We start from the raw sequence: 15,904 nt of genomic DNA, 5'->3' as shown, positions 1-15,904 counted from the left end.
ATATAACTGTATTATTTTATATAAGCGGTATCAGTTGGTCACAACAAATTGTTACCATAATTTTATGTATTTGGAAATAATGACGCGATTCGAAAATTTATATATAATGTATAGATGTAATATTAATTTTGACTATAAAATCAAAAAGAACGTATTTGGTACAATCGAGTTTTTTTTTTTTTTTTTTGAATTTTTCGTATAAATAACTTCAACTAATACAAAGCATTACTTAGGTTTATTGTTTTAATAAACTTTTTTAAACTCTTTTATAGATCTCAAATATTTTGACGTTATTATCCGAATAATACATACGTTTCTTACAACAGGTAGCCTAAATATTAGTTAATTTTAAAATAAATAAAAAAATGAATGCATATACGAACATCACACAAAGTTTTAGTTCCTATCTTTAGAAAATCATTAGAGCCAATTTTCCATATTCACATTCAAGTGAAATTTGTAAGAATCGGAGTTTATCTCATTTTAGCAAGCTTTTTGTGTAAAAGCCCTAGTGTGAGATCGGAGAAAATTACGATAAAAGTTACACTAATGGAGCAATTGTTTTTACTATATACTTAAATTCTTAAAGTTTAAAGCGCATTTTCTGGTTGTCGTTCCTTAAATTTTAAAGTTTCTTCGAAAATCAATGACTTCAGGGCATCCCGAGAAATGTCATCATTTTCCATATTAATCCGAAATGGCACTTCAGCGACAGGCTGTAAGAAGAATATAATGTTTTATTGAAATATTTGAAGAGAACATCAATAAAAGTAAGTTCTTTTTATAAATTTTAGACAAATGATTAATCATCTATAGTAAATTTATTTAGTAACTAAGAAAATTTTATTTTAATACAAATATATTATAAAAAGAAGAGAACTCAAGGGAATGGAAGAAATGCAAGTAAAGGAGCGAATTTTTCCAAGATTGGTCACCCACCGGCACATTTTTTACTTACAATTTAAGAGCTCAACATCTACATCTTAAAGTTCGGACAAGTTTTGGACTTACCTATATGCTAACTAAATAAATATTTGCTGGCAACATAAAGTCTATACCATGTCTGTACATGGTTTTTTTTATTTGTCGATTTGTTTTTAACTTGCGATGCTGAATTGTCTGTAAAATCTAATTGTCTAAAAATAAAATGTATCCATTATCTAGATTTTATGGTTTAGAGGATTTTCCAAAAGGTTCTATGAAAGAAAACTTATACTTTATATGGACATCGTTTGTTAGCCCGCCGAAAATATTGGGTGAGGGGTCTAGCGGTAGCAAGTGATGCTTCTGGTGGACGACGTAAACAATAACGCTCGCTTGCTCGCCTAGAAGTGGGAGCTTGATTGCCGTCACCTCATGTCCCTCGAGTAGTCGAAGTAGGTCTGAATTCACCGGATCATAAAGTGCGGATCTTTCCGGCGGAATATGTGGCGAAGTCGGTATAGGGGATCACGTAATCTTCTGCTACAGAAGAGCAACTAGATCATCTTTAAGGTAAGGGAAAATAAAGTCTTTATTTCTTTAGCAAGACTTTGTTTTTCCTCACAAATTAAGATAAGATCCAGAGATAATATTAAAGTCAACCTGATACGTATGCGTATCATGCAATGACCATGAAACCCCTAGTATGTTATTGGCGTTTTTTAACTTTGAGGGCCGAACCTTATTCGTGACCGGATTCGGAATCTGTAAGTCAACTAAATTTATTGGTTCTTTTGTTTAATCAACTAATTTTTATAGGAACAAAGTATTAATTCCGAAATCCTTATATACGTACGTAACGTATACGTAAACTATAATTTTATTTGACAAAGGAGACCGTTATAATCTGCAACTATCATATACCTACATGACGATACAAACTAATATGTAAATAACTATAAACATTACGCTAAAAATTATCTTACGAACTTTTTGTTGAGTAAGAAGTAGCATGGCTTTCAAACTTTTCTAACAACACTATTTTAAGGTTAAGATTAAAATGTTGACCATGTCTTCAATGCAATGCTTGTGATCCTAATCCAGTCTAATCGGAAGTGAAAATTATTCTTTCTTTTTGTGTGTGCAGCAAAATGACTTTTTTGGCAATTGGCACACGTACATAGTTGGATGACTGTTTTGTGACAAGTAATGTCCATTCTTTGTTAAATTCATTTGCAGTACCTTTTAGCGGCTCTTATCGTAAAACATCATCTAAACACGAATCTGCCTGCCTCTTTTGCATACTCACTGTTGCATTTCTTGTTTGCGTTCTGCTGTTCGCTCAGCAATACGCCTGCGCATCGTTATTCGCTTTCGATACTTATACATATATTCATCGCTGAAACTAAAATAAATTACTTAGATTTGATTACTAATATTTGTTGTTTGATAAAGAACCTAAAATAGCTATTAGCTCAACACAAATAAATTTCAATTCGTCTGAGAAACCCTTCCTAATTTAATTCGTTTTCGCTATTTATAACGTTGTGCGAATGACATTTTCGACACCGCATTCACTATTCGGATCTGGAGAGCGATAGATAAGGCATGTAGATTCTAGTTTGTTTTAGAGTGTTGACATGTCCACTATAATGTCCACTAACCGCCTACCTTCCTCGCAATTGTACTATCTGAGTAGAGTGTATTTGATATTCGAGGAACTCGACTATTGCGTACTTTTGATTCTTTTGATTTTTACGACTCTAAACAAAATGCATGCAATATGGGCAATACAATAAAGTTCGTCGGATAAATTTATAATTTGTGCTAGCACTTAGTACTGCATCCACTTTAGGATAAATTTCGAGAATTCAGCGCAAAATCGTGCAAATTTCTTCTCTGTGTGTTAAGAACCCGTATCAGCACTTTATCCACTATCCAGATTTTTGTTAAGTGTCTAAACTCAGAGGAATTTCAAACATTTCCGATCACTTTATTTTGAGTTTTTGGTTTTCGCATTTTTAACGCGGTTCTCATATCTCACATATCTTTTTTTGAACCCATTCTTGGGAATGGAAACAGCTTTATACATTTTATCTACGGGGATTAAATTGGGAGCCGGACGATCCTGTCGATACAGTTCGCCTCTTCGACCAATCGTAATTATAGAATCGTAGGATTTGCCACCGGTTGATGTTCTTCCATAAGATAATCAACTAAGTTTTTGTGGGCGTTTTTTGGCAAAAAGTTTTTTTTGCAAATCTATACAAATTTACAAGATCTTTAAAAAAAAAAAAGACAAAATATAACATTTTTCAAAAGTTACGGACATACACTATGGCCAGATCGACTCGGCTTTTGATCGTGATCAAGAATATATATACTTTATATGGTCGGAAACGTTTCCTTCTGACTGTTACATACTTTTCAACGAATCTAGTATACCATTTTACTCTACGAGTAACGGGTATAATAAATAAAGTAAACAAACATCTGTAAAATGTCTTCGCTGGAGCAACTTAAGGCTCAGCGAACGAGTGCTCGAAAAAACCTTACGTGTATGAGCAAATCAGTGGAACCTGGTTTGAATTTATCTCCTTTTGAAGTATCCAGCCGTTTGTCATCTTTTAAACACTCATAAACACTCAGGAACTTATAGAGCATACGAAGCCGACGCAAACACCACCGGCATTAATGAATCCACAGTTAATTTTGGCCACACGTCAAGATTCCGCGCTTGTCATTGCTGACATTGGACGTCTAATCATGTACGTCTTTAATCAAGTCGTCTAAGATGAGGACAAGTTCAACCAGTTGTAGAACTGACAACCCAACTCTTATATTCTTAGGCAATATATCGTTCATATATCATATGGGCAAAAGTTTGCGCAGCCTAATCGATAATGCATCCGCTTTATAGAACTCGTTGCGTTTGTTGGGCGCCGAATCACAAGGCCATGGTCATCTACATGGTTATGGTAAAGAGAATCGCTGGATTACACTAATATTATTATTACCAATGGATTACCAATATTTGCAATCGGATAAGAAGCCTACTGCTGAAGCCCCTATGAGCCAACCTAGTGGCCATAGGGTCCTGTTCAAACAGGCCACAAGATCTTTAGATGCCCAGAGGTAATTAATCTCGCCCTAAAAAACCGACTCAATGCAGTAAACCGCCACAGGCGCCCTTGCCTAGGCAAGGGTCATCCTGTAGCCAACTGCCCGTCGACGCAGAAATGTGGCACCTATGCCCTAGGGGCCCATCACTCACTGCCTCTGGATAAGGATAAACTAATAGGAAGAGTCGAATATGTAAAATTCATGCAGAAGTTTGAAGACCTAGGACACATGAGTCTTGTAAGTCTTGTAATTTATTCCGTACCACTGCGTGCTCAAGCCTAAAAGCACATCAACAAAGATTAGATTGGTTTTCAACGCATCGTGCAAGGCAACGTCCCAGAATTCGCTCAACGATCTGTTAATGGTCGGGCCTACCATTCAGCCAGATCTTAATGCATTACTCTTTCGTTTTTGTATACATCGCTATACAATCACTGCTGATGTGATTAAGATGTTCCGCCAAGTCAACGTGCCAGCCGAGGATCACAGGTTCCAATAATTCCTTTGGAGTTTCGCCATCCCAAACCATTGAGTATCTTCGAATTGAATATCACAGTGGCTTCGCCATATATGGCTAGATGTCAGCATGTTATATCTATAGTCTACAGTATAGGCAATTGGAACTCGTAAAATGGCATTCAAATCACTGCAAGTCTGTCGATGACGATCCAATTAACATAAAATGAGACACATTCATGTTTTCGTTCTCACCAAGAGTAGATTCAGACAACGTTACCAAGCGCACGATTTTTTCCGTAGCATCATCGATCCGTTCGATCCATCATCACCGTGGCAAAAATCATTCTGCAGGAGCTGCGGCTACTAAACCTACACTGGGACGAGTCAGAACCCCAAGGCATTCATACAGCTTGGATGTCCCTGCTTACGTCGTTGGAGTCTGTACCAATATCACAATATTATCTCCAATCGGATACACGGCATCTGTGATGCCTCCATTAGAGCGTAAGGATGCTGCATTTAAGCTCGCACACTCGGATCAGATGGGCAAACTAAGGCAAGGGTAATCACATCGAAATCTAGAGTTTCTTCCACCGAGAAGCTATCTCTGCCAAAATTAGAACTTTGTGGAGCACATTTCAAAAAATCATTAGAATCTTCACAGACAGAGAGCAAACCTCGTACATATGGTGCGACGCTCAAATTGTTCTACATTGTAATAGCCAACACTCGGCCACATTATCAACCTGAAGACATGTTCTTTCTACTATGGGTGCATCATCGGCGGGTTGGAACAATCGATATGGTTCGAGGGACCTGAGTTTTTACGCCAACATCAGCAACATTGACTAAAGGACAGCCGAGTCAACGTATGATACTGTCTGGACCGTTTTTAAGATGCGAAATAGACTTTTGCGGACCAATTTGCGCATGCGGGGTAAGCCGCCCACCAAGGCCTACCTAGCCGTCTTTCTTTACTTTGGCACAAAGGCTATACATGTCGAAGTCCTACGACGGATAGCTTCATTGCATCACTCAATCTATGCCCGACGCGGACTTCCCTCGGACATTTCGTGACAACGCTACAAACTTCTCAGGAGCTTACAACAAGCTAGAAGCTTTGAAGCAGTTTATTTTTAAGCAAGAAACTACTCAATCAATCCATGAGTTCATTAACTTCCACATTATTCCGTACAGGGCTCCATGCTTCGGCGGCATATGGGAAGCTGCAGACAAATGCGTCAAGGGACTACTGAACCGCACTCAGCGAGGCACCAAATAACCTTTGAGGACCAAATAACCTAGAGGCGATCCTCAACTCTCGCCCGTTAACGCCGCTATTATCAGACCCAAACGACCTGGATGCCACTTCTTAGTAGGCGACCAGTCAACGACATTATGGAAAAGTTGGATCGATAGAAGAAGGTCAGCGCCATATAGCATCTTATCATGAGTCGCTGGATCTACGACTATATATACAAACTTCAAGAGCGCACAACCTGGACGAAGACTGCACCAAATCTAGCTATCAACGACATGGCCATCGTTCACGACGATAATCTTTCCCTACAACGGTGGCTTCTTGGTCTCATAGTCAGCACCATCGCAGGATCATCGTGCGTGTAGCCAACGTACGCACTGCCAAAGAAGTTATCTGCCACCCTATACGGAACTCGCTTTATTTCCGGTCTATTGAAGGTCGATCGCATACACTTAAGGGGTCCGGTATGTTGGGTTAAACCCAATTAATATAATTGGGTAAATACTTAAATTCCTCGCCATTTGAATGTTAGTTAACATAACACCTCTTATAATGACGCGGCCAACTTGTAAAAACAAAGGAGTGGGGGAGATAGAATAAGAAGATGGAAAATAATTCTATTGAAGTTTGCCGCGATAAGTTGGAAGTAAGGACAAAATCCACGAATCATGAAATTTTATTTTATTAAACGAGCACCATCCGACTTCTTAGCGCTTGTTTCAATACCCGGACAGTTATAGCTTTTAAAAAATTTGTTTATGAGTCAAGGATTATGCCGTCGTCGATAGAAATCAATGTAAAAAAAAACACATTTGAGCTCTCTTCTCCGATATTAATCCCGAAGACATGGTGGCCGTTAGTATATCCGGTGAGTTTCCAATCCAAATACGACTCAATGTTATTTAACTAAATACGTTTAAGTGCTGTCGAATTCAAGTATGCACTAGGTTAGGCTCCGATCATGACTAAAATAAATACCAAATAATACTATTTGCAGCCACTTCCTCCCGAGTGCAGTTCGTCCGTTCTAAAATATTGTGAAATCTGAAACCTGAAAAAATTATGACCTACATTTTTTTGCATTTCTAAGAATGTTTACATCCCGATTCCTGGAAATATTTTTATGGTGGAACTAATGATTGTCAGCCCGACCGATATTTTTTTATGAAACGACACTGGTCTGGGCCAAGCGTTTCCTCATGGCAAATGTTTACTCCTCTGCGCTCAGCGCTCATACTCAAGAATGAGGTATTGTTTGGAGCAGTTTTTAAAAACGTTGACTGCGAAACTATCTATGTAACTATCGTGCTCGGCGCATCAGATTTCCGTTTAGCTTGTGTGAGGAAGTTCTAGCCCAGGACCAACGGTAGTACACGGTAGTACACGGATGCTCATGAAATGTTGTCTTTTGCTGATCTCGACTTCTTCTTTAAGTTATGGCTCCACCTTCATCGGACAACCTCTTCCGCCAGGATCATCAGTGCTTCCTTGTAATTTACAAGCGCTTTATTAAGGTAAGCATTTCGACCTTTTGTTTTTAAATGGTTCTCAAAACCTTTAGTTCCTCTTCCTCACCATGTCTGCTAGCTTGGCAAAGGAAACCGTGGCTATAGCAGCTCAAGTAAAACATTCAAAGAAAAATTCAATTTACAAAATTTAAAGATAATTTAAATTATGAATATATTATGAATTATGAATTTATTCGAGTAAGAATACTCGCAGTGGTAATAGGTATTAAATGTTTCAATACTTCTACATTGCAGCCTTGATTAAAATGCAACCCTAGACAAGAGCAAGTTATCGATAGAAAGGAAGAGAGTGTAGAGTCGGGAGACGAGTAAAGAATGGCCAAGAGCGGTTGTTACTAAATCTAAATAATAAAGTTCGTCATAAGTCTATATAATTAAATGTGAAATCTTGAAGATCATAAATAATTTGTTACACTTTTAAGCTATATTATATATTACTTGTTTAATAAAAACCATACAAACGAAAAACTAAATATATATAATATAACATTAAGTGTTTATAGCCTACATAGATTCTCATATCATCAAATGTCAATAAATATTTTGAGAGACTTCAAGCAAAGAAAATGAAAAATGTTATAAAAATGTTTTTTTGTAGCTTATAAGTAGTACCTCATCTCCAGGATCATAATACTGCTCTAAATAGGGATGTGCAAGAGCTTCCTCGACAGGAATCCGCTTATGCGGGTTGAATGTTAACATTTTTCCAAGGAGGTCTAGAGCCAACGCATCAGCATTTGGAAAAAGTTTCGCCCAGGGTACATTTGGCTTGAATGGTAAAGATTCCAAATAGTTGCGTGCCTAAAGTCGGAAAAATTGTTAGCTATTTGAACTCAGAATATAGTTTATACTTGCCTTTTCATTAATTATACACTCTAAATCGTCCCGGGACGGTGACCCCAACACGCCAAGAATATGGTTAAGTTGATCCAGATAATGTTTTCCAGGGAATATTGGTCGATTGCTTAACATTTCAGCCAATATACAGCCAACGGACCATATATCAATTGATTTGGTGTATCCTTTTGAGTTAAGCATAATTTCAGGTGCTCTATACCACCGGGTGGCAACGTATTCTGTAAGAAAGCCAGTATGGTCATGCTCGGGATCTGCAATACGAGCCAATCCAAAGTCGCAAATCTATAAAATAAATTCAACCATTATAATAATTATAATAATAAAGTTTGTTTTTTGTTGTGCAATTCTATAGTCTTCCAGTATAAGGTCAAGAAAATATAAGCATCTCAATATAGATACCCATTTTTCAACACGTTTCTTGTACAGTTCAAGGGTGTACCAGATTCGATTAAAAGATGTAACAGGTAGAAAGAAGCTTTTTGAACCTTATGATGTATCTTCATCAGGACCACTAGTCGAGTCGATCTGCCCGTCCGAATGAACGTCAAGAATGTTAGAATCATGCAATTACGTTTCTTTCAAAAGATTCCCACCCTTTCTCCGATGTCCATTTCTATCGATTAATTGAATGGAATTTTTAATGGAATTGAAATGTTTGGACTTCTTTGGATTTGCCAACTTATTAAATTAAATGTGGTCAGACAAAAAAATGACCCCCACATTTTGGAAAAATGTTTTTTACTTTATTATTTATATTGCCGATCTCTATCAATGGCTCAAAAAACATTTAAAATAATCCTGTAGAGACTAGATAAGAACTGCAAATTCAATACTTTTTTTTTGTCGCGTACTTTCTGAATGCAGGAAAATTACATCATTGAAATTGATTAGGCAACGAAATGGCGAATAGGTCTATTAATTCCTTATTTACATATCCTTAGGCAATATATAGTGTTAATATATGCTTATTTTTGACAACTCAAAAGACAACCACAGCAAATTTTAATTTCCTGTATATACATATACTAGTCTTTTCCTCGATAAAAATAACACTTTGCGATGACGAAGGTACATTTTGTTTTCCATTTATTATATATAATTATTATACCCGTTACTCGAAGAGTAAAAAAGTAATAGATTCGTTGAAAAGTATGTAATAGGCAGAAGGAAACGTTTCTGACTATATAAAGTATATATATTCTTGATCAGGATCAATAGCCGAGTCGATATGGCCATGTCCAACTGTCCGTCTGAACGCCTCGATCTCAGGAACTACAAAAGCTAGAATGTTGAGATTAAGCATGCAGCTTCTAGAGACATAGACGCAAGTTTATTTTCAAATGTTGCCACCAACACTCTAAAGCCCACAAACCGCAAAAAACTGTCGCGCTCATAATTTTGAATAATGTTTTTATATTTTTTTCACTTTTGAATATATCTTGTAAATTTCTACAGATTTACCAAAAAACTTCCACTAGCTAAATAACGGGTACCTATCTGATAGTCGGGGAACTCGACTATAGCATTCTATCTTGTTATTATTATACCCATTACTCCTAGAGTAAAGAGTATACTATAGATTCGTTAAGAAATATGTAACAGGGAGAAGGAAGCGTTTCCGACCATATTAAGTATATATATTCTTGATCAGGATCAATAGCCGAGTCGAACTGGAACTAGAATGTTGAAATAGAGCATGCAGCGTCCAGAGACATAGACGCAGCGCCAGTTTGTTTCCAAATGTTGTCACGCCCACAAACCGTTCATTTTTTTTTATTAGTTTTGTAAATTTCTATCGATATGAAAAAAAAAACTTTTTGCCACACCCACAAACCGCTCAAAGCTGCCACGCCAACACTTTTAAAAAGTTTTTTTTTATCTTTTTGTTTTCCCCAATTTCGACCGATATTCCACATAATGTTGAAATTTTTGTTCGTACGAAAGCTAGCTGAGTAACGGGTATCTGATAGTCGGGGAACTCGACTATAACATTCTCTCTTGTTATTAATTATATTTTTTACTTGCTTTTTTGCTATCTTTTTTCAGCTATCATAGTCCATATTTTTTTTTTAAGTATTTTCAAAAAATTTAATCTATATTTGGCAACTATAAAAAAAAAGATCAGGTCGTGCCGTTAGTTCCAAGTATTTTATCTCATGTATGAATGATGGAGCTGTAACATGTTCGCTTCCGTTCTACAACAATCTACATTAAAAAATAAAAATAAAATAAAAATAAAAAATATACTTTATAAAAATAGCTCTCATTAAAAAATTAATATTTATAATTTTATATATTTATAATGTTCTTTGCAAAAATGGTTTTTGTGGAATTGCGCGCGGCCATTAGAACCTAAGAATCACTGCCTTCAAAAATGTTTTTCACTGTTTTTCACTGAATACTAAACGACAATTATTCCAGTATAAAGTGATTTATAAAATTTATTATGTATTATTTGGCTATTTCGAATAATTATCATGTTAAGTCAACGCAAAATTAGAGGTTTTTACATGGTGGCTCACTGCTTTACGATTTTCAGCGTGTTAAGCCTGTCTATTCGCCAGGTCTGCTTAGGTTCTGTGCGAAAGCCTGTGCAAGCCTCTTCTGAAACTGTTTACATTATCTCTGTAATCTTCACAGTTCCCCCATATATGCAAGGAGTCCTTCGTAATCCATCTCCAAAAAAAAAGTAACAAATTCAATCAATTAAAGAGGAATCTCTAAATTGTCGGCTATCCCTACACGCTTTTTGAATATGTTATCACTCCTTATATGCAGCACCTTTGTAGATCAATTATATCACCGTGTCAGCACGGTTTTATGTAACGCAGATCATCAACCACTAACCTTTTCCTAAAGGACCTAACTTCCGTCCTAATACAAAGCTTCAAAAATAATCTTCAAACAGGTGTCATTTACACTGACTTTAGTAAAGTATTTGTTAAGCATATGTTAATCATTCACTTTTGGTTAGGAAACTTGATTTATTAGGTTTCCCTGTTGATCTTCTAAATGGAATCTTAATGGCAAGACGCAACGGCTCTTTTTAAAAATTCTCTTTCTTGTAATCCCATGCGGCGTCCCACAAGGAAGCAATTCGTGTGTACTTTTATACGCAGACGATGTTATTATTATGCCAGCAATATGGCTCCAAGTATAATGTTATAACCTTTTGTCGTGTTAACCCGCAACATACACTTTGCTCTTTGGACAGATCTTGGTGTCCTTCTAGACACTAATCTAAAATTTTCAGACTATTGTCAATAAGGCCAGGGGTGTGCTTGGTTAAGGTGGTCAAAGGAATTTGATGATCCTTACATGACCAAAACCTTATTCATTTCGCTAGTCCATCCGATTCCAGAGCATGGATCACCAGTTTGGAGTCCGCAATACGGAGTTCACTCATTTATTATTTATCGATTGCATTGTAAAAGTTTACTGTATGCCCATGATTTCTAACATTTGGCAATTCGTAAAGATATTGAATATAAGGATAATGATATAAGGATGTATAATTTCATTATATTGTAGTAAACATATTTCTTTAACTCCGATAAAATATTTTATTACATTTTCTTTAGAACAAAATGGGGATGCTCGCTAAAAGTACAGGTTTTTTACAAGATCTAAAAATAATATTCGCTACACAAAAATACTACAAGATGCGTAACGACCATACAAACATTGGATTTTCACTATGCAGCCACTTTTTTGGTGGCGGAAATATTTTCTCTCTCTCCCGTAAAAAATAGAATTCACTTGCTTGTGTAAATAACAACAGTAAGCAAGAAGGGTGTATGTATGCGTAATTGTGCTAGATGACGATATTCGTGCCGAAATCAATTTAGATCAAAGAAACGAATTTGAATAAAGTTTTGGTCAATTTCGTTGTATTATGATCTAGGAAAACATTATTTAAAAATTTATGCCGTGACTATTATATTTTTAACGAAGTTTTTTTTTAATATTCGTTAGTTAAAATCGCCGTTCGAGTTAGCTTACATACATTTTTACATATATACATATATATTTATATGTTATACGAGTATGTAATATATGGTACCCAGGGGATACCACAGGGAGGCCATTACAATTGTAAAGGGATCGTACATCGTACATCGTAGCCATCGAGTCGACTTCAAATATTTAGATGATAAAAATATTTCCATGCTCCCCAACTAATCTAACTATTTCTTTTTGATATATTTTCGCGGATATTGATAAATATTTTTTACTTATATACTAGCAATTTGTACTATATACTAAATAATTAAAAACTTCATAGGCAAAAACAAATTATTATTTTTATTGAAATTGAATACATATCCTTTAAAAAAAATAAAATATATTTTATAAAACTAGCTCATATTTAAAAATGAATATTTATAAAATAAATATAAACATGCAACCTGTTCAAAATTGATTTCTTGAGGCACGACGAGCGGATATAGGCACCTAAGGATCCCTGCCTTCAAACATTTTTTCCACTTCACAAGATAAATACTGAAAGACAATTATTGTAGTATTAAGTAATTTATAAAACTTATTATGTTTTATTCGGCTATAAATATTTCTACGCTGTATTTTAATAATTATAATATTAAGTCAATGTAAAATTAGAGTTTTTACATGGTGGCAATCGGATCTGTCAAATATAATAATAGCAATAAAAATAATATATAGTCTATAACCTTGTAAAGTCAATGACATATATTTTTAAATTTACAATACATGAGCATACGTGTGCACATATACAGTTGTCAACTGTCGCAGTCGAGGGAGCTGCTGGTTAAGAAGTGTTGGGATCCAGCACCAATCACTTTGTGGCCTCTTTGTGGGCTCTAAAATTTTTGATATCCTGTATTAGACTAACTGCGAGTTGTACAATCTTTCCACTGTTCTAGAATCTGTCCAAAATAACGAGGGTCTTTAGGCGATTGCCCTTAGCTGCTGCTTATAGCTGTACCGTCGTTATGATTCTGACCCCTTTATTGGAACTTTTATTCCTTGCCTTATTTCGTTTTCTGTATTAAATTTTAGATCCAACAAAAAAGCATCAATTCGTCTATCCCAAAACTTTCCGAAGATTTTGTCCACTGAGCTCGAATCAAGATCAACATATGTGGAAACTATAGTTTTCGAATTGGTATCTACACCGCTTAGCTTATCTTGAATAACCAAACATTTTAAACGAAGCCTCTCACTCAGATCAGTTTGTGGACGTTTTCGACTTCACTGCTGACCGTATTATCTTCGTATTCGGTATTCAAACTTGCTACGAAATCGTCCACAAAGTGATGTTCTTTCATAGCCTTTATAACAGCGTTATGATTATCCGTCCCATTCGAAGCGTTAAAGTTTTTGACATAGTCCGAAAAGCAAGGTTAACCCGTTACTCAACTAGGGTGAGCGAAGTAGAAATTTCAAAAATTTCCTTAGCCAGGATAAAAACAAGAAAAAACACTTTAGTCGAGTCTGCAACTATCACACAACAGTTGCTCAGCTTGTGCATGTGCAAACATTTTTCTGGTATATCGAATATTTAGTATATTTCTGGTATTAGCGAGAAAAATTATAAAATTAAAAAAAAAAATTATTTTCTAAAAGTGTTGGCGTAACAATAATGTGCGGCGTCGTGGCCAAAATCATTAAAGATAATAATTTTCCGAGTGTTGTTTTGGCCCATATATAATAAAGTCGAACGATTTAAAAACAGAAAAATATCAAATAACAAGCAAATCAATTCAAGCTAGAATTAAAATGCCTAAAAAACAAAACAAGAAATGAACCTAGCTTCCGCAAGGTGAAGATTATGTATCCTTGCACAAATAAACAATTTTAAAAGTCTAAATCAGAATAAACTAGAAACGAACGGAAAGACGGATGTGGCTATATTGACTTGGATATTGAAACTGATAAATAATATATAGTGCTGCTCAACTAAATAGCTTTGAAAATCATATCTTACATTTTATTTTTAGCCTTTACTTGTTTACTTATTATACACAAGAAAAAAGGAACCGGAAAAGTCCATCGTAAATTCAGAATTTAGATTTAAAAAGAAATTCGCTAAAAGTGCCCTCGATTTTTGTGTCATCTGGATTGGTGTAAACCTTTGACTTTACTTTTTGTTTGAACGTGTGATTAAAAAGACTTGAATTCTTTTGTATTCTAAATGTAAGACCTTTTTTATCAGTATTTTGTACAAAAAAAAAAACAAGATAGAATGCTATAGTCCAAGCTCCCCTACTATGAGATACCCCTTCCTGAGCTAGTGGAAGTGCAAACGAAAAATTTGAAAATTTTCTCAAATATCCGTAAAAAAAGGGAAAAAATAATAAAATGAAAAATAAATAAATGGCCGTTTTGTGGTCGTTGGAGTGGGGCGTGGTAAAATTTTTTTTTTTGGCAAATCTATAGATATATTCAAAAATGAAAAATATCACAACATTTTTCAAAAGTGTGGCCGTGGCAGTTTTGTGCGGTTTGTGGGCGTTAGAGTGTGGCAACATTTGAAAATAAACTTGCGCTGCGTCTATGTCTCTGGAAGCTGCATGCTTAATCTCAATATTCTAGTTATTGTAGTTCCTGAGATCGAGGCGTTCATACGGAAATGGCCAGTTCGACTCGGTTATTGATCCTGATCAAGAATATATAAACTTTATAAACGCTTACTTCTGCCTGTTACATACTTTTCAAAGAATCTAGTATACCCTTTTACTCTACGAGTAACGGGTATAATAACAAAAGAAAATTTCATTATCAATTTCTGTGACTATCAGATACTCGTCACTCAGCTAGTGGAGGATTATTTAAAACAGTTGGCATCATACCGGTAAAAGGAAAATAATACAAAAGAAGAAGAAGACTATAGTCGAATTCCCCGGCTATCAGAAACACGTTACACAGGTAGTGGAAGAGCGGACATGAGCGTGGCAGTTTTGGGTAGAGTTTAAAAAATTACGGTACGTTTCGTTTGTGTCATCTAAGTCAACATAATAGCCCCATTAACAATGTCTATATGGAATTGATCTCGTCTTGTAACCACAAAAGGAAATCAGCTATACAATGTGATCATCAAGCCGCAAAATAAGGTGGACTACGTTTCTTCAATTTGTTCAAGGGCTGTATAAGGTATGTATATTCTGGCCAGCCGATCCTTAAAAGCTGGCAGACTTCATTGATTTTGCTATCACTAAAGTCTATTAACTGCCGAGTCACTTCCAGATTTGTCATCTGATCACTCTCCAGTCTTACTTACCGAGCGAATGTATAAGCTTATAAGCTACAGAACCAACTCGACAAGTACAAGAAATTCATACGTTCCCACATTGTCCCATATTCAGGAATATAAAATACTGCGGATATTGATAAATGGGCTGGTATACTAGAATCTACACTAGTTGAACACACGTTTCATCTAAACCCATTGGAAACCCACCCAACAGAGAAATTTTAACAGACTTAACACAAGCCTGAAGATAGCCACACGCAGACTTACAAAAGCCTTAAAGCTAGAGGAAGAAATTACCCAATATCGGTACATTGAAAAACTGTCGCCCACTAGTAAAAAAGCATCAATTTAGGAAAGTTCAACGAAATCTTTCGACACCAACCGAAACTTTGGTGCCTCTGCTACACATTATTGGACACTGGCTACTTAGCGATGAAGAAAGAGCCAGTGCGTTGCTAACCGTAAAATTTTAACGCAATTGCTAAGATTAAATCCTTTTACGCAAAGGTGAAAAAGGTC

At 35.7% G+C, this 15,904-nt stretch overlaps 1 protein-coding gene across 3 annotated transcripts in view; it reads right to left on the bottom strand.

Moving 5' to 3' along the window:
• Positions 1 to 229: 229 nt before the first annotated feature.
• Positions 230 to 15,904, bottom strand: part of LOC6543275 (mitogen-activated protein kinase ERK-A) — a 60,383-nt gene continuing 44,708 nt past the window's right edge. For 2 of the 3 annotated variants that reach the window (XM_026982803.1, XM_015159197.2), the window contains exons 6-8: positions 8,149 to 8,433; positions 7,906 to 8,094; positions 230 to 716 (exon numbers count right to left, since the gene is read on the bottom strand). In XM_026982803.1, the coding sequence (XP_026838604.1) occupies positions 591 to 716; positions 7,906 to 8,094; positions 8,149 to 8,433 (600 nt within the window). In that variant the 3' untranslated portion in view covers positions 230 to 590. Of the gene's footprint in view, positions 717 to 7,905; positions 8,095 to 8,148; positions 8,434 to 12,591; positions 12,655 to 15,904 lie in introns of those variants that run through there. The other variant, XM_026982804.1, reaches the window with a different exon arrangement.

The sequence above is a fragment of the Drosophila erecta genome, unplaced genomic scaffold, assembly GCF_003286155.1.
Source record: "Drosophila erecta strain 14021-0224.00,06,07 unplaced genomic scaffold, DereRS2 tig00000219-arrow-pilon, whole genome shotgun sequence".
NCBI classification, from domain to species: Eukaryota; Metazoa; Arthropoda; class Insecta; order Diptera; family Drosophilidae; genus Drosophila; species Drosophila erecta.
This window is presented reverse-complemented; position numbering and strand designations above follow the sequence as displayed.